Genomic DNA, 20818 nt, shown 5'->3' with positions numbered 1-20818 from the left:
AAAAAATTAAGTTTTGATATATTTACGGTAGGACATTTACAAAATATCTTCATGGAACATGATCTTTACTTAATATCCTAATGATTTTTGGCATAAAGAAAAATATATATTTTTGACCTATACAATTTATTGTTGGCTATTGCTACAAATATAACCGAGCGACTTAAGACTGACTTTGTGGTCCAGGGTCTCTCACAGACACAGACACGCACACGCACACACACACACACACATGTTGGTTTTTGTGGTTTATGGGGACTCTCCATAGGCGTAATGGTTTTTATACTGAACAAATTGTGTGTGCTATTGCCCTACACCAACCCTACACCTAAACTTAGCCCTCACAGGAGACTTTGTGCATTTTTAGATTTTCAAAAAAACACCATTTAGTATGTTTTTTAAGCCTTTTGAATTATGGGGACATAGGCAGTGTCCTCATAAGCCACCTTCATATTGTAATACCTCTGTCATACCCATGTCATTATACAACTTTGTGTCCTCATAAACCACATAAACATGCACACACACACACACAAACACACACACACACACACACACATATATAGATATACATTGTATATAGTTGTCACACCCCATTGGACTTTTAGTTGTGTTTTCTCCCTCATGTGCCCATATTTGGTTGTTCCTGTCCTCGTTGTGTCATTAGTTAACCTCTGTTCACCTGTGTCATCATTAGTATCATTCTCACCTGTCTGTTCCACCATTAATGTTCCCCATATAAGTTGCATTCTGTTCAGTGTTTCTTTGTCCGGTCTCGTCTATGTATATTACCCGTATGTGGATTATTATCGCTATTCTTCTTCGTGCGTTAACTCCTGCACCACACCGTGACAATAGTACAGTTATTTTAAATTGTACTTATAATTCATAATCTTACTGTTTTCTTGATTAAATAAAGGCACACTTTGTGGAGCATAAGACTTTCAAACACAATTTTAAAATGTTTCAAACTTTTCAATGGTTCTGTATATCTAAACATGATCAAATTAAACTAGACATCATTAAAACAAACTTTGAATTTTGCTTAATTGCTTTGCATGTCTTTAAGCATAGATAGATAGATTTGTTCCTACTTTGAAGTGACATTCAGCCAAGTATGGTGACCCATACTCGGAATTCGTGCTCTGCATTTAACCCATCCAAAGTGCACACACACAGCAGTGCACACACACAGCAGTGAACACACACACACCGTGAACATACACCCGGAGCAGTGGGCAGCCATTTTATGCTGCAGCGCCCGGGGAGCAGTTGGGGGTTCGGTGCCTTGCTCAAGGGCACCTCAGTCGTGGTATTGAGGGTGGAGAGAGCGCTGGACATTCACTCCCCCCACCTACAATCCCTGCCGGCCGGAGACTCGAACCCGCAACCTTCGGAATACGAGTCCAACTCGATAAACCATTAGGCCACGACTTCCTTTCCTTTAAACTTCTTTCTTCTTTCCTTTAAACTTCTTTCCTTTAAACAGGAAAGAAGCATCTCGATGGATCAAAACTGTACAACAGTAAGCAGGCAGTTTTAATGTGCATCACATATGGAGAATTATTTCTGTAATCACATTTCAGGACTGTGAAGAGACTTCCTTTGTACTGAAAGAGACTTTAAGCTTTCTTCTTTTTTATTTTCTACTTCTGTAATTACTCTAATTGGTATGTAATTGCTTTTGAGAAAAGGAATCATGAGCTTCTTTTTAATGACTGAACATAATACAAGCACATACCACAATCGATGAAATTACTTAAGTGTGTTCATTTGTTATTGCATTTCAGCATAAAGACAATGCAAATTAAATTTGTTCTGATATTAGCTTGCTTCTAACATAACCAGTTTTAAAACATTCTCTAGCCAAAAAAATAAATAAAAATAAAAATAATTGTCATTACTAGTTTTTACAACTGTAGCCCTTGTCCTATAGCTGCATGAAATGAGAAAACATTTTTAATATTTCTTCGGTCAAAAAAAGTTTGCGATATATTCCTCCTCTGCAGATCGCTCGCTGTGGTTGGTTGCACCTAAATCAGGTGTAAGGACATCTTCCTGTCACATATCACACATGCACATATGCACATGTTTCAATAAGACGACAGAACGCAAGTTAAGGTGTTTCTATACAGGAAACAAATCCGGTTAATGCACAAAAATCCATCAATCGGTTTATTATTAAACCATTTGTAACATTATATTGATAAAGAAAAGCGGTTTAACACATTTACATGACCATGCAGATTATTAAGCATAGGTGGTTTAAGAACGTGCATGTAAATATACTCAAGAAAGCCTAGGACCACTCAGTTCCAAAAATAAATATAAAACCTGTGCCTATTTAAAGAAAACAAGATGGCAACAAAAAAAAATCAAGATTTGGTGATAATACAGCATAATGAGAGATTTACGTTTTTTTTTTTTTTTCTTTACCAAATTTGGTGAAGTATTTTCAGAACAGCACAAGGGTCAATCAAATCTGTGGGAAAAAATAAAATAAAATAAAACAAAATAAAATACAAAATCATAGGTCTTAACTAGTCCATACAGATCTATAAATTTTCCATATAATAATAATAATAATAATAATCATTTGATGTTGAGTTGCAGCATAAACAAAGTCTCTGACAGCCCCTTTGAAAGACCTTATGTACATAACCACCTGTAACTATGACCAAATGCTGTCCCCACAGACATTTTCTTGCCACTTGTATGCTCACAGCTTGTGAGGAACTTCTGAAAATTCCACCTAAGAGCTCTTAAATTCAAATGTGAATTTCCCTCTTCTCATCTCCACCTGTCAAGTACCAGTGCTGGCTGAGAGGAGCGAGATTTTGCACAGTGAAAAGGAGGCAGCCAGGTGGTGGAAAAGAAAAAAAAGAGGAGAAAAAAAGTTTTTCATGCCATCTCTGAAAATCTCCACTCCACTGAAGCACAATCATTAAAATAAAGAATTGCAGAAGTGTGTGAAGGTGAAATAGAATGCTGTCTTTGTCTTCCATATGGGCATAGTTTTGTGTAATGCCCTCCTGGGATTCATTATGTATATTCATTACGAGAGGGGAAGGGAAAGTTTCAGCAGAGACCCAGCTGCCATGCTCCAACTTCTCCGTGGTGACCTCATTTCCTCCCGTCTGCAGGTGTATGGCTGGAAACACATGTCGAATGTCCCAGCCCGAACTCCTCCGTGGCCAGTGCTTACTCATTCAATTAGCCTCTTTGATGAAGTATACTGTTGCTTAGTTCAGTAGACGGTTAAATCACCAACAAAAACACGTCCAGACTTTCCACCTCTAAATCTGTCTTACGTATCATTACTAACATCTGCATGCAGTTTAAAAGCTAATGTAATTTTCCTTGCACACAAGCTGCAAAAACATCAATTTAGAGGTGAAAAACTAAACAGAACGAAGACGCTTGAGTAAGGGAACATTTGTGCTAGGACTGCAGTGAAGTAAACGGCAACCCAGAAGTCTGCAAACTGAGAAAGAGTGGAATGAAAAAAGGATTTATTGCCCCAGGCACTCGTTGCTTAATTAGCTGTATCTAAAAACAAACAAATGGAGGAGGAGAACAATGAACATAATGTCTCTTAATGCTTCCTAACACCCAAGGATAACTTTCTGTGATACATCACTTCACGCTCTGAGCACCTCTCTCTTTTAGCTGCAATACGTCAAGTCAAAACCTTAATCTTTCTGTCCACTGAACTAGACCAATCTCTTTCCTTGCGCAGGAAGGCGATTGGTTCTTCTGTCAGAAAAAGATGTTTTGAGGTCAGCCCTTCCTTTAGGGCAGATAAACCTGAAAACTGAGGTTTGGCTCACAAGGAATGAGCTAATACTATATGGTGGCGAAGGGTAACACAACTAATAATGTCATGTTTATAGACCAATGTAGAAAAAAACTACACAACAGGCAGTTTTCCACTGCTTGAGAGGAAATATCATCTGAAGTTAATTTAAAGTGGGACCCAAAAGTAAGAGATCCCTATGGAAAAAAATATATATTTAGAATTTAACAAAATTTCCAAAACCCAGAAATAATTAATCTTAAATATGTGCATCTTTTACAATTAGCTCAGTTGTTAGTTGCAGTAACTTTGCATAGTTATTAGATATTTCAAAAAAGGAAAAAAAAAAGAAAAGAAAAGAAAAGAAAATTAGTCGGGAGTAGGGTAATTTTAAATGTGTTTATATTTATTATAAATAAATTATGGAACTTTGTTTCTGCAAATAAAATAAAATAAAATGAGAAATACATGTTAAAAATAAAATAAAATAAAATAACCACTTTTGGGACTAGTGTAAATTTTCAATTAATTTGCTATAAATAAATGATAAAAGCTAGTTTCTATGGGATAAAAACATAAAGGAAATGGTGACTTTTTCACAATTCTGACTTTTTTCTTGAAATTATAATACAATATAATAACATTTCAGAATTGTGAGATAACAGAATTGCGAGAAAAAAGTCACATATAGTATCGTGAGATTAAAAAAAGTCACAAAGACCTTTTCTGTGGTGGAAACACGCTCCCAAAGAAAGAAAGAAAGAAAGAAAGAAAGAAAGAAAGAAAGAAAGAAAGAAAGAACACTTTTGGATACAACTCTGTAATCTAACCAACAGCATGTACATAAGTCTCATTTCTCCGGCAATACAAAAGTAATTATTATTCTTCCACCAGTCTCTCAAGTCTAGAGAAACATGTTGATTCAACCCTGCAGGAAACCCCTGCAATCCACCTGACCTTATAATCTGGTGTTGTTTATATGGGTCACTGGCCAGCTTTCAGCCAGGCTCTGGATCAAAGGGCAGGATCAGCTGCTCCTGGCACTGCCCAGCTGGGTGCCACACGCTTCCAGTTCACCAAAGGTCGCACAATTGGCCAGCCTGAGGTGTGCCGCCTCTACTAACGGGCATCCACCCAATGCCAACTGCTGAGTCGGTATTGTCATATCACAGAGTCCAGGTGGCTCCACCTGCTTGATATTGTGGCTTGGATGATTGCGAACAAGAGTTGATTGTGTCCAACATCAAACCTGCGGCGTCATTCACCTGTTCGTCTTCCATTAGCATAAAAGCAATTTATGTAAAGATATGCCGCATTAGGCTTTCAATAGAAAGGCTGTTTGTGTCCAAACAGTGAGCTTACTGATATTGACAGATCAAAATAAATATCTGTCTAGCAAAGACATCTAGTGTCCTACCTCGACAGTGGACTCCTTCATCAAAACCGTCCTCACAGTCTTTCGCCCCATTGCAGAGCTTGTTGAAGTGAATGCACTTTCTCGTCCCGATGCACTGTATGTGATTTAGAGGACATCTGACTATCACCTCCACCTTACCTAAAGAACAGAAAAGAATGATGGTTTGCATACACGTCTGGTGTTATTTTAGCTAAAACATATCATCCACACAGTTTGACTGTATTGTCAGTAATTACTTTAATAACTGCTAAGACAGTTTTATGAAAATCTACGTGGTTCAGACAAATGTCACTTGCTTTAATTTGCTAAGCTTCGAGGGATGCAAATGAAAATGGGAAACAATCCATTTGATTAAATTCAGCTTAAAATGCACTGCCAGCCTCAGAGTGATTTCGTTTTGTGGCAAAATCTTTCCTTCAGCACCATTTCCTGTCGGTGGTTCTTTAGAGAAATGCTAATAAATGGTTACAGGTTTCTAATTTACAATTCAACCTTCCTCTTTCCTATCCTAATGAATGCTAATTCAATTAACAACTTAAAGCCAATACATCTCTTACTGTAAAAGTAAAGTTCTGCAATTCAATGAGGTTGCAGAAATACTAAGTAGAAGTAGAAATACTAACAAAGTAGAAATTACTAATTATTACCTATTTCTGCAAGGACGGATTAAATTGATCAAAAGTGACAGTAAATATGCAATGTTACAAAATATTTCTATTTCAGATAAATGTTGAAATTTGTCTTGAATTCTCTTGAATTCACAAAGAAGCCTGAAAAAATATTAAGCAGCAAAAACGTCCACAACTTTGATGATAAAAATAATAAATGTTTCTTGAGAACCAAATTACTTCTGAAGGATCAGTGTGATACTGAAGACTGACTCAAAGACATCACAGAAGTAAATTATTATGTAAAATATATGAAAGTAGAAAACAGCTATTGTAAATTGTAATGTTTCACAATACTACTGTTTTTTTACTATATGCAGTGCACACACACACACACACACACAATGCAATGCAATGAGTTTGCAGAGCCACATACTTTCTATAAACTAGGTTCTGAATATAAAACCAAAAAATGAAAAATAAAAAAAAATTATTTAACATTTATAAAATTACATAAACAGATATTACACAATAATTAGAATCAATATGTAGCCATGTGCATGTAAAAACCCTCCAGAAACAACATTATTCAGATATTTTCAAAGATAGCACTCCAGATAAATAATGAAGTTCACTAAAACGGGTTGTATAAAATAAATGATAGCATTGCTGTAAATAGCCCTTTTCTCCATTAAAAAAATGCATCAACAGTCTGTAAACTCAGCCACAAATGCAAATGTATTTACTTGAAGGCATTACTCTGTACAGTAATCAGACGTTCGCATATAGGCTACACTGCTAAGCTATTCTGAATCACTCTGCGTGTGAGAGAAAGAGAGCAAGAGAAAGAGAGAATGAAAGAGAGAGAGATGGAGCCAAAGCCTCAGAGATATCTATTGACACGGCTGCACCAAGCAGCTGTTTAAAGATTCATGAGGCACATAGGTGACCCTCATCTGCTTGAGCAGCCACAAGAACACATAAAACACGTCTAACTGAAACATTGACTTCCATCTTGCACACTGTGAATATGTCACATTGCACCTTAACTACATTGGTATCAATTACCATAACTGCAACACAGCCACTTAGCGTGAGATTTATAGCTCATGTGACAGGACCTCTTACAAATCTCCGGAGTCCCAGTTTCCTCCGAGCTCTGATCCTACACCACTGAAAACATCCTCCGGAAGAGTCGAGGTTATTCATCAGCTTTCATTTAGACTTCATAAGATAAAATGACGCTGTAATTAAGGGGGTCGTTTAATGGGGGAGTGTCATCCCTTAACGTATAACAAGCGTATGATTTATCCGCCGATGCACATTTATGCTTTTCACATTTCACAAATGCATCTCATTGTTCTCACAGACGTTTTCCTTTTTCTCGTTCATGTTAATGTGCCGAAACTTTTTTTTTTTTTTCTAGACCACATCTTTCCGAACCCCAAGGATATTCTAAATTAGGGAAAGTCAGATGTAAGTGACCTCAACTTTGCATACTCATATTTCAAACGTGAGTACAAAAGGCAGGCTAAACAACCTCACAACCTCGTGACTTTTCTTCCGAGAGCTGGAGGAGAAGATCCAGGACAGGCTTTTCAATTAAAACGTCATTTGTTTCTGTCCTTGGCCATTCATATACACATACACAACTCAGTAGATTTAACAGTGTCAGAGGGATTTTGGGGCCCAAATATATTGATTAATAGCCATGCTAATTTTCAATTAAAACTGTACAGATATACTGCCACACATCTCTCTAATTATGCATTCATGAGGCGCTTTTCCATTATTCATGAGTAAATACAGCAGTAAAACAATCGAGGGGCCCATGTCACATGCAATGCTCTGTTAACGCAGTGGAGTGAGGGGCTGTGACAAACTGTGATTATCCTAATAAAACTGCATTGTCAAATACAGAATCATTCCACTCACAAACTGATTGGGGACTAATCTAATCAGATGAGAGGGAGAGATGAATATTCAGGAGTTTCAGATGCACCGTGCTGGATAACACAGATGGCGTCTGTGCAGTTGAGGGATGATAGGAAATTATTTATCTTCACCCTGTACTGAATTAGAAGCCAGATAGCACTCGTGGTGAAACATCCTCCATCATGAGAAAACTCATGAAAGTGGAGGCGGAACACACATGCCTACCGTACTAGCATGTAGGAGAACTGTCAAAAAAAAAAAAAAACATTACAGTTTGGATAACAGTCTATAGTGAATATTTATGCCTTTGGCATTTTAACTTACATGTCTTGTAAAGTGAAAAGCTTTGTTTTTAAGACACAAATCCAGCATTAACTTTAAACCATCGCTTTGAGCCAAAACACCAGTCCATAATTCATAATTCACTGTTTAGAGCTGTTTTTAGAACAGTGTTGGATCTGTGCATATTTCTCACCTGATTCACTCAAGATGACTGTTTCACTGGAGAAATCAATATTATGGATAGAAGACTTGTATTTTAGCCAGAAGCAAATGTTTGAAGTTAAAAACATCTTGATGAATTTATTACAAATATGGAGTGTTTCACTTTACACAATGTCAACTGATGAACTAATGAACTTGTGGATTACGCCAATGTTTTTATCAGCTGTTTGAACTCCCATTCTGACGGCACCCATTCACTGCAGAGGATCCATTGAAGAGCAAGTAATGTAATGCTAAATTTCTCCAAATCTGTTTTTATGAAGAAACAAACTAATCTACATCTTGATGGTTTGAAGGTGAGTATGCAAATTTCCATGTTTGAGTGAACTATTACTTTAAATGTGTACATAGCCCAATGTTCTTTATGTCTAATTCAAATAGAGAATAGCGATTTTTTCCCAGCTATTTGTTTAATTGGCAAGAGATTTGTAACTTGTTTCACTCTACGTAACAACTAAAACAAATAGCCAACTCCATTTCAGGACTGTGCATACTGAATAATGCATTATAAAGTAAGGCTGAAGACGGCTGAAGTTCTAAATTGCTATTCAACCTCTGGTGGTAAAGAGGAGCTAGTCTAAAGTTGGTGTAATTGCACTGATACCTTTTCCTATATATAAAAAGCATTTTAAGTTCTCTTACAAATGCACACATTATCTCACTAGAATTCATTACAGTTCAAGGTCTTCTGCTATGCCAGCTGTCTGGCTCTGGCAGTAAAAGGCCTTCAGGATGAAATGCAAATATGAGCCTCAATTAGTTGCCCAAAGAAACCAGGAGTCTCAGGAAATCAAATGATTTGGGCTGAACAATAAGCATAAAGATGGAGACTGCACTCCTGCTCCATACAAAGTAGGGCCTCCTCAAGTGAACAGCATTTTGTCCTTTTCATTAACTTGCTGGAATGGCTGTAGTGTCACTTTAAAGATAGCCCATTGCCAAAATAAACCATTTCCCTTTCCTTCACATATTGCTTTTAATTAAAAAACCATGGTGATATTTACCCACTTTTCTCAATGTTAAAGAAGAGAGATCAGCTGGGAGTTGCTAATCCATCTACTTAATGTGTAACGAAAGGCTTTCATATGAAATCATCCGTTCTGCCTCTTTAATCGAGGAATCTAAAATAATGAATTCTTTGAGGACAATAATTAAAAAATGTTCATGGCAAGCTTAAGGGTTAACACAATGCCAACATTTCAGTAGTCAATACCAAAACCTGTAAAATTTCATTCTCAATGGCAATTTTAAAATCACAGCAAAAAATAATATGATTAGTACACCTGAAAATAATAGTCATTTACGTCCAAAGAAAACAAAAAATAAATAAATAAATAAAATAAAAAAATCGAAAAATGGAAAATGGGCAGTCAATTTAAATGAGGCACAAATTAATAGATTAAGAGTGATACATCTTACCTATTACCGCAAATACCGACTCTCCCCTATTCTGAATCCCCTATGTAAACCAGTTATCCTTTCATGATTATGTGTATGGCCCCACCAATTTACGTATATATGTTTCTATAAAATTGCTGACATTGCATATTAAACTCCCACATTAAATGCTCCTAAAGTAATTTACGCTAAGAGTGTTTTCCTCTATCCTCATTTCTGAAATCACTTTTTTTTTCTCTTCTACACACAGAGTCACTCAGACACGGTATTTATGTTCTCTCCCTTGCTTTAGGTCAGTGACATTTGAAATGTTCAGTGCACTGACATTCGAGAAAGTAAAGCCAGTTTAAAACTGACCTTGGACAGGAAAGCAAACCGTTCCCAGTACATGAGGTCCCTGGGCATGCCTTTTGAGCTCCACTTTCACCAATATCTCTCAGAACCAAAGAACGGCCTCAGGTCCAATAAAAACACAAGCGAAAAGACAACTCTACAATGGTTATTCCTCAAAGACAACCCTATGGCTCCATCCATGGTTTATGTGCTGTCTATTTTTCACAAGAGAGAGATCATATGGACCTCCATATGGGGTTCTCAGAGTTTGAGGCCTCAGGATGGTTATTCAATAATCCCTTCAGTGCTGATCCTGCTGCACGATCAGCACTAATTGCCCAGACCACGAACTACCGAACATGACAGGACAACACAGACAGCACGAGGAGCCAAGAAGGCACCCTGAACCGTGACAGCTCCTAGATGCATTGTTCATATACATGCAAATAAGGCTAATATTTTTGTTGCAACACTTTAAAGTGATTTAAAACAACATATATCTCCTCAAAGCTTGAATGAAAATGAGAAAATCAAACACAAACTTGCTGGTCACTTTTACAACTATGAAAAGAAACAGAGCACAATAAAAGCCTTTTCTTGCCTGCCAAGAAATCATAGATAAATGTATTGTATGTGTCACATACTATATATTTATCTGCCTTTATTACACACTCTGACCCTCAAATCTTTTTCACTGTGAATCCCGCATTTATATGAGGGATGCGGGTTATATGTCACTCTTGAAGATTTTGCTGCATGTACAGGGTATGTGGCCGGTGGTCCTATTAGCAGCACGCAAAACAACTTTTATTGAAATTCTGAATTGATTATAGCCTAGAAAGTGAGAAAATAGCACTTCCATAATCACTAAAAAGCCTTCACTCACTTTAATTTATCGCAATCTCACAATGTTCCATTATAATCAATGAAGCTATACAAACTGCAAATATAATATCTCATTTACATTGTGTGGCATTTAGCATTGAGTGAATTCTGACTGTCTCACGCTTAATGTGCAAGAGTTGGCAGCCCCGTATCTATTTATATACTTCTTTATTATTATCTTAATATCTTATTAATATCTTATATTAACCATTTACACACATGAGCATTATCCAACTCGGCTCCTCCCGACTGCAGACTCAGGTTTACAAGTCACTTTTTCCTGCGTTTTCCCCCCTTTATGAATAACAAATTTTCGTACACGATAAAAGCTCCTTGTGGTTTCTCGGTTTGATCGATTTGAGCATCAATAAACGACACAAAACATAGGCAAAACAGAGTTTCTGCTAGCGATTCCTATATATAAAAAAAAGTAACTTCCTGCCTTCCAGCTGCATTTCGCGCCACAACAATGCCGTCATGTACAAACAAGTTGAACAACCCATTTCCCTCTCCACTTCCTGTGTACTAATATGTTCAGATGTACACTACTAGCTGTTTAGTGCAGTGGCCCAGTAGTACGCAACACAACAAAATCTCCACAACACAACGTATAGGACTAATTTCATTGTGTCATGATAATGTTGCTGTGTTGTTGCTTATTTCCATTGTGATGTGGCTTGTTTCTGTCGTGTTGTGCTAATTTCTTTGTGTTGTCGCTTTTTTATGTTGTGTTGCGGCTTGTTTATGCTGTGTTGTGCTAATTTCGTTGTGTTGTGGCTTTTTTATGTTGTGTTGCGACTTGTTTATGCTGTGTTGTCCTAATTTTGTTGTGTTGCTGCTTTTTTTCGTTGTGTTGTGTCACGGTATGAGTGATGAAGGACTCAGATTCAGAGTAGAGCAGGAGAAACTTTTATTTTCGCCACCAAAACACAAAATAACATAAACAATATATGACAGCGGCTTAAGGAAGTGTTGAATCCAGAGCTGGCCGGCTGCGTCTGCGGACCACACAAGCTGCTGGATCGCCGTGCTACGAGTCCTGTAGCACAAGGGAACAGAGGGTCAGAAATAAAGAAGTGAGATTCTCAAACACAACACAAGCAAGGACAAAACAATCTACTCACAACGAGGAACAGAAAAACAGGAACATATATGGGAGTGGGGGAATTAGCGACAGGTGGGGGAGAGTCAGCTCGTGATCCGTGCCCTCCTGCTGCACGATCAGCACTGATTGCCCAGACCACGAGCTACCGAACATGACAGGACAACACAGACAGCACGAGGAGCCGAGAAGGCACCCTAAATAATAAACGGTGCAACAAATTTGGGTCCCAGTTTATGCGAGGGAAGTCTGAAGTTGATGTCCTTAGAAGACAACCAGACCTTCTGACTACACACATAAAGTCGGGGCTTGGTACGTGACCATCCGCCGACGCCTTGTTCCTCTCGCCAGTCCGGCTTCTCTGGCGATCCTCCAAGTACGGAGGCATCTCTGAATAAACGCATGCGCGGAAGGAACAACGGTATCAGATTCTTGAGAGGGGAATAATGGTGGCTGGTAGCCTAAACAACACTGGAAGGGAGATAAACCCGTAGACGACACAGGGAGGGAGTTATGCGCTTACTCGACCATGGTTAACCTGGAACTCCAAGATGACGGTTCGGCAGACGCCACACAGCACATCACACTCTCCAAGTCCTGGTTGGCACGCTCAGCCTGACCATTAGTCTGCGGGTGATATCCGTAGGATAGGCTTGCAGTCGCCCCCAGCTGTCGACAGAACTCTATCCAAAATTTAGACACAAACTGTCAGAAACCACGTCCACCGGGAGGCCATGAATATGGAAAACGTGATCCAAGACAATAGTCACTGTCTCCCTCGCTGAGGGTAATTTGGGGAGGGGAATAAAGTGGGTCGCCTTTGAGAACCTGTCCACCACAGTGAGGATTACCGTCTTGCCATTAGAAGGGGGCAAGCCAGTAACAAAGTCCATCGCTATGTGTGACCAGGGTCGCGAAGGGAACGACAGCGGCTGGAGTAGCCCTACTGGGGGTCGATTGGAGCCCTTACCCGCACAAAAAATGCTGCTTGATTAACAGGACAACACAGACAGCAGGAGGAGCCGAGAAGGCACCCTGAACCGTGACATGTTGGGCTATAATTTCATTGTGTTGTGTACTATATGTCACCATAGTTTGGGACTGAAAATACACACTTCAAACAAAAATGCAAACTTACCCTCGGGTCTTTCCAAACCTGCATGTCTGTCAAACATTTTCAGAATGAAAGAGTCTCAAAGGCATTTCTCAGAATAAGAAAACATGATGTGTGCTTAGTGTCATAATGTCACAAATTCAGCCTCTGTGGCTCCCTCCGCTCACCACCAGAGGGCACCGTCACCTGAGTACTAAATATCATTGGACTTCATTTCCCATATACCCCGTACCTGTGGCTGATTACACTCACAGGTGTTTCCCATTGACTCTGAACTATTTAAACTGTCCTCCCAGCTTCCTCATTGCGAAGTCTTGTCTTGCCATGCAAACATTTCCGAGCGTTTATTCCGTGTGTGATTCCCCGTGTATGACCTGACCTGGACTGGTTACTGGACTCTGATTCTTTGCCGCCTGCCTATTCTGATTCAATCTGCCCTGATCTTCAGCCTGAACTCTGACTTTGATTCTGCCTTACCTTCGTTGTGTTTGAAACCCGTGATTGAACTCTGCCTGTTTGACTTGCATTCTGTTTTAATAAAGCTGCACATGCATCCTAACGTCACTGACTCCTCGTTACAGAAGACTTCGCCAGATCTCGATCAATCTGCATTCTAGCCGAGGTCTCTGCTCAAGCATCGGTCCTGGCCACACACCAGCAGCAGCTCAACCGATTGACCTCGATTACCAAAGAACTGGTAAAGGCTTTACAAATGCTTTGTCTCCAAGCACCCAATGATCCTGCTCCAACCCCCAATCCACCTCAAGCTCATGCTATTCCCAACACCTCCAGCCCTTTTCTCGCCTTTCCAGAGAAATTTGATGGATCTCCAGACAAATGTACGGGCTTCTTACTTCAATGTTCTATGTTTGTCAATCAACAACCCATGTTGTACCCTGCAGACGAGAGCCGCATAGCATTCGTGTGTTCGCTTCTCACGAGGAGAGCACTGGATTGGGCTACTGCAGTATGGAGTGAGGATAGACCAACCTTCCCTTCGTTCAGAGCAATTATTCAACGCTTCAAGGAGGTGTTCGAGCACTCCGCTGGAGGAAAGGAAGTGGGTGAGCAACTGCTATCTCTCCGGCAAGGAAGGGGTTCGGCGGCGGATTATGCTCTATCATTCCGCACTCTCGCAGCTCAGATGGGGTGGCCAGATGATCCTCTCAAGCTCCACTACCGTAAAGGCTTGTCTATGGAGTTACAGTCCGAACTCACCTGTCGCGACGAGGGAAAATCACTGGAACAATTCATCGAGGTGTCCATCAAGATCGACAATCTCCTTCGATCTCGTCGCACCAACCGTCTGCCCACTTCTCCCATGACACTTTCAGCAGCTAACTCAGACGTAGAACTCAGGCAAATTGGCTTAACACGCATCAGCAAGGAAGAGAGAGAGAGAGACGCATTCGACAGTACTGCGGATTACCGGGACATCTACGTGCAGCCTGTCCCACTCGTCCATCTTGTAATCCCGCTGCGCTGAGTTCAATTTCCAAATCTACTACCAGTTTAGAGATTGCAGTCACTCTGGAGGTCAATGGGAGGATCATTGAGACAGTAGCATTGATCGACTCAGGGGCTGCAGGAAACTTCATCGATGTATCATTCGCTAAGGATAATAATATTCCCCTTGTTCCCTATGACTCTCACTTGGCAGTCGCAGCGCTGGATGGCCGACCTCTGGGCTCCGGTTGCATCACATTCACCACTGAAGATCTGCAGTTGAGCACCGGAGTCCTCCACACTGAAACCAGGATCGCAACCTCCCAAGGGCAGAGTCTTTCTGTTGTCACAACCCGAAGCAGAGGCAATGAAATCCTACATTCAGGAGGAGCTCGCCAAAGGTGTCATCCGTCCCTCCACGTCACCCGCAACAGCAGGATTCTAGAAGAAAGATGGAGGTCGTCGTCCCTGTATCGACTACCGATCCCTCAATGACATCACAACCAAGTTCCGTTATCCTCTATCACTCGTCCCTACTGCTCTCGAACAACTCAGACAAGCAAGATATTTAACCAAATTGGACCTTGGTTGTGCCTACAATCTCATTCGCATTCGTGAAGGGGACGAATGGAAGACGGCATTCTCCACCACGACGGGGCACTACAAATATCTTGTTATGCCGTTCGGCCTGTCCAATAGTCCTTCAGTGTTTCAGGCTTTCATTAATGACGTTTTCAGAGACATGCTGAACCAATGGGTAATTGTTTACATTGATGACATCCTGATTTACTCCGAAACTTATGAGGAACATGTTAAACACGTCAGAGCAGTCCTGAAACATCTCATACAACACCAACTGTACGCCAAGGCAGATAAATGCGAGTTCCACCAAGAGACCATCTCCTTCCTCGGGTATGTGATCAGCTCTGGAGGGGTCGCCATGGACGAGAAGAAGGTAAAGGCGGTAGTTCACTGGCCCCAGCCTACCACCCTCAAGAAACTACAACGCTTCTTAGGATTTGCCAACTTCTATCGACGGTTCATACTTAACTTCAGCACAAACGCTGCCCCCATGACGTCCATGATCAAAAAGGGAACCCAACGTCTCACCTGGTCTTCGGCGGCTATAGCAGCGTTCCGTTCACTAAGAGAGAAATTCACGACCGCTCCCATCCTGCACCATCCCGATCCCGAACGTGAATTCATAGTAGAAGTAGATGCTTCCAGCACAGGCATTGGGGCAGTGCTTTCACAACACCAGGGTGAACCTCCCAAACTTTTCCCCTGTGCATTCTTCTCCCATAAATTGAACTCTACAGAACAGAATTATGACGTTGGCAACCACGAACTCCTCGCAATTAAGGCAGCATTCGAGGAGTGGCGTCACTGGCTGGAGGGGGCTAAGCATCCGTTCACTGTTCTCACTGATCACCGTAACCTAGAGTATCTGAAATCAGCCAAACGACTCAACCATTGACAAGTCAGATGCTCACTCTTCTTCACCAGATTCGATTTCAGAGTTACTTATCGTCCAGGCTCTCAAAATACCAAGGCAGATGCTCTCTCTCAACTTCATGAGTCTGACCTCCTATCCCCAGATCAAGAACCCATCATTCATCCACTATCATTCTCGCACTTGTGCAGTGTGACATAATAACCGAAATCGCCGAAGCTCAGGTCACCGAGCCACCACCGGCTGAAACTCCACCCAACCTCATGTACGTTCCACAGGCCCTAAGACAGAGAGTAATGCAACTGGTACACACTAACCCTAGTTCCGGTCATCCAGGTATAGCGGCTACAGTACAACTCCTCAACAATAAGTTATGGTGGCCTTCTCTACGAACTGACACCATCACGTTCATCCAGAACTGCACCATCTGCAATACCTCCAAATCTCAGCGTTAATTACCTGCCGGCCTCCTTCATCCATTACCCATCCCACAAAGACCATGGTCACACATCGCCATTGACTTCGTGACTGACCTACCATCCTCTCAGGGCCACACTACCATTCTCACAGTAATTGATTGTTTCTCAAAAGCCTGCAGGCTGATACCACTTCCCAAACTCCCCACTGCCCTTGAAACTGCTGAAGTTCTCTGCAATAATGTATTCAGGTTCTATGGCCTAACGGAGGATGTAGTCTCTGATCGGGATCCGCAGTTCACCTCCCGAGTCTGGTCCGCCTTCTGCCAACTACTGAACATTAATGTCAGCCTCACCTCCGGATACCATCCTCAAGCCAACGGTCAAGTGGAAAGATTAAACCAGGAACTCACCCGCTTCCTTCGCTCATACTGCCAGAAAAATCAGTCCGACTGGAGTCGCTATCTGCAATGGGCAGAGTATGCTAAATTCACTCCACAAGCCATCTACAGGTCTCACCCCCTTCCAATGCATCCTAGGCTTCCAACCCCCATTATTTCCGTAGTCTGGAGAACCCTCGGACTTACCTGCGGTTAACTCATGCTTACAACGCAGCGAGGAGACGTGGAACAATGCTCATGTCCATCTACAAAGAGCAATTCGTCGCACCAGAGGACAGGCCAATAATCATCAGCGAGCCAATCCCAACTACCAACCAGGGCAATGGGTTTGGTTGTCCACCCGTGACATACAGCTCCGGTTACCCTGCAAGAAGCTCAGTCCCAGGTACGTGGGTCCTTTTAAAATCATTAGACAAATCACTCCAGTTTCATTTAGATTAGCTTTACCTGCCTATTATCGTATCTCACCCACTTTTCATGTCTCCTTGCTCAAGCCTGCTGGTGGTCCGAGAGGAGAGGAGGTCCTAGATGAGGCTGGTGACCAGAGAGCTCCTCCCATCATCATCGACGGCCAGGAAATCCTGGACTCTCGTCGTCGGGGCAGGTTCCTCCAGTATCTCGTGGACTGGGAGGTGCTGTCCTGGATCAATGCTGATGATTTTCTAGACCCTTCACTCACTACTGATTTCCACAGAGATCACCCGGACAGACCTGCCCCAAGACCTCGAGGAAGACCCCGGCGTTGTTTGCCTACTCACGTCAGGAGCCGCTCACAGGGGAGAGGCTCTGTCATGAATTCAGCCTCTGTGGCTCCCTCCGCTCACCACCAGAGGGCAGCGTCACCTGAGTACTAACTATCATTGGACTTAATTTCCCATATACCCCGTACCTGTGGCTGATTACACTCACAGGTGTTTCCCATTGACTCTGAACTAACTGTTCTCCCAGCTTCCTCATTGCGAAGTCTTGTCTTGCCATGCAAACATTTCCGAGTGTTTATTCCGTGTGTGATTTTCCCCGTGTATGACCTGGACTGTTTACTGGACTCTGATTCTCTGCCGCCTGCCTACTCTGATTCAATCTGCCTTGTCATTTGATTATCCTGTGTGTTTGCCGCCGCCTCCTGATCCCTGAACTCTGACTTTGATTCTGCCTTACCTACGTTGTGTTTGAAGCCCTTGATTAAACTAAAGCTGAAAATCTACAACTTTCTGAAAAACCATAACAATATTCTTTTTCTGCTTTGTAAACAGTGGTTATTTCCTTCAGGATACACAGAACTAGTTTAAATTCACTAATATAAACAAGAATTGAAGTACTCTGAAAATGTAACACCTTTGACTGAGCAGCCACAACCCTTGTGGTTATGTACAAACATGTCACTTGAATTCCTTGTTTCTTGCTGTTTATTAGCTCTTTTAGCTATCGGCCTCTTGTTGACGCTCTTGGCAACAGTACAGCAATCTGTCAAGGTGGCGCAGGTGTTGTGGCATTGTGTATTTTTCACTATCCTAAGAGAGAAGCATTGTAATTTCCTTCCTTCCTTTACTATCAGAAGCTATATCTGCCATTTACATGGGGTGCAGAGTTGTATGTTTGTGTTCTTAAAGTTGGTTCCGAGAGACAGTGGCATTCGTTCCGATGTCCACCTGGGTTTATCTTCAAATGTCAAAGAGAATATCTTCAGGCCACACTGTCCACATCTGTTATCTCAACGTAAGGACAATTTCACATCCCCCCTCCCATATCTATACACTATGCGGGGCTCGAATGAAAACACTTCGATTTAATGGATTTTAAAGACTAAGCGGTAATTTCAGATGAGGATGTGTTTGATTTTTAATGACACAGCTGACAGACTAATTAAGGCCTATGGATGATGATTATTATTTTGAGGCATTTGCCTAGTAAATGCTCACAGTTCAGATTTTTGCCCAGGTATAATTTTCTGTTTACTAGTGAGCCATATTATTTGGCTGATTAAACAAATGTACTATTGTTTAATTGATGTTCACTTATCTTAATTCCTTAAATCATCAATTCCAAATATATGCATTAGTAAGTTCCAATTAAAAATAAATTACAATTATTATTCGTTGTACAAATTATTAAAATGTTTTTCAAGGATTATTTTCTGAATAAAAAGTTAAAACAGCATTTATTTGAAATGTAACAATGTAGAAGTCTTTACTGATAAATGTGCTTTCTTTTTTAATAAATGATAATATTATTTTTTTCTTATTGATCCTAATCTTTTAAACAGAGTGCATTTTGTCTTGAGCAAAAGCAAAAATTATATATACTGCATATATAATTTGTGTATAAATTATATATGTATATATAACTTATATATGATTTCAACTAACAGTAACAATTGTATAATGAATTCCATAGAATGGCACCTCAAAAAAGATAACAGCTGCACGTGGGAGATCAAACTTGCAACCTTCCGGTCACCAGCACCTGGACCTTAACCAGTACACCACAGCTTCCCTCCCCTCCCTAAAAGGAACAGAAACTTCAATAAGAAAGTCCACAGGGCAGTAACATGCACAGAGCCCATTGTTTCTCACTGAATATTGGCATATATCCTCTGTAAATCATTGGATGGATTTAATTAAACTAATTCATCATCATCGAGTAATGTAATCAACATCCTATGAAATGGAGCCATCACTTCCTCCGCCGGGCTATGCCTTCCAATGCACCGTCTGTTAATACATCACATTCAAAACCACTCATTGCTCAATAAAGTGTCCATACATCACACCCAAGCCCCTGCAGGAGAATCGGCACATTCACACTTCCATGCATTTTTAAACACCACTATTCAGTCCCTTTCAAAGACCCGATGCATTCAGAAGGCTTTGTGTTTGGATCCATAGCAAAGCCGATAGAATTTATATACCCCGATCTTTTGATGTCTGTTGTTATGTAGATCACCGTACAGGCTCCATTCCTGGGTAAACACCTTAGTATTAATGTCATTCATATAAATAATGCATAGCTTCTTTGGAGAAACAGAGCCAAAAAACAACTTCTCTGCAAACAATTATTTGCAAAGGACATATTTTACTGCATTGTTTTCGAGTCTGCCAGTCCATTACTCTGGGAATAAATGTACTGTACTCATGAACACAGAATAACCATTGGCTTGGTCCCAACTCTATAAAAAATCACAGGAGAACGCAGTTTCGGGGTAAAGAGATCCACAGACATAGAAGACAGGATCCACATAGAGAAAATGATTCTGTGATATTAATAATTGTAAAGATTCACATCCTGTCCTTCAGAGAAAATAGACTACTGTTTGTACTTTCCAGCATGCTGATATGCTGACTTGCCTTCAAGGGATGTTGGTCACCCAAACCACTGAATGAATGATGAAATGCATGTTCTTTGATGACTGTCATTGACTACAATATGACTGTTGTCCAATCGAACCGTTTACCATTTCCTGCCATCTAAAGCTGCTGTTTGTACTTTTTTCAAAGTTAAAATGCCCATACCATGAAAGTCAATAGGGTCCAATGTTGTCATGACCACAGCATTCTTTAAAGCATCAACTTTTGTGTTCTGTAGAAGAAATAAATTCATATACTGTAGGTCTGAAGAGTAAATGATGACATTTCCTCTAGCTCATATGACTATTTGCAATATGATTTTATTAGTAAGGTATTCCTTGCATGCATTACGAACATACTAACTTAAGCATTGTATACTGTATCCAAATGAAGAGAAAATGCACAAGTAAACATTACGTATGAATACCTACAAATATTAATGAGATCAGATCATCTTATGGTGACAAAGGCTGCTTAATTAACATACTTAACTGGAGTACTTAACTGAAATGTGCATAAAGCAGCTCTGGCAAAGGCAACATTTTGTAGGAAATACTCTATTCATAACAGATGATTGGTTAAAAAATGTAGAATGATCTTATAATACGTCTAGACTTTTCTGTTTGTTTAACTGAGGATCCCTGTTTGAAAGCGATTGCGCTGCCA

The 20818-nt window shown here is 40.6% G+C and overlaps 1 protein-coding gene across 1 annotated transcript in view; it reads right to left on the bottom strand.

Moving 5' to 3' along the window:
* Window positions 1–20818, bottom strand: part of lrp1bb (low density lipoprotein receptor-related protein 1Bb) — a gene marked incomplete at its 5' end in the record, with an annotated part of 288040 nt that overhangs the window by 182013 nt on the left and 85209 nt on the right. Inside the window, one exon of the mRNA XM_079427014.1 lies at window positions 5214–5351. Within this exon, the coding sequence (XP_079283140.1) occupies window positions 5214–5351 (138 nt within the window). The remainder of the gene's footprint in view (window positions 1–5213; window positions 5352–20818) is intronic.

Source organism: Barbus barbus (genome assembly GCF_936440315.1).
Source record: "Barbus barbus genome assembly, chromosome: 10".
NCBI lineage: Eukaryota > Metazoa > Chordata > Actinopteri > Cypriniformes > Cyprinidae > Barbus > Barbus barbus.
Note: the sequence above shows the minus strand (reverse complement) of the source record. Positions and strands in the feature narration are given on the sequence as shown.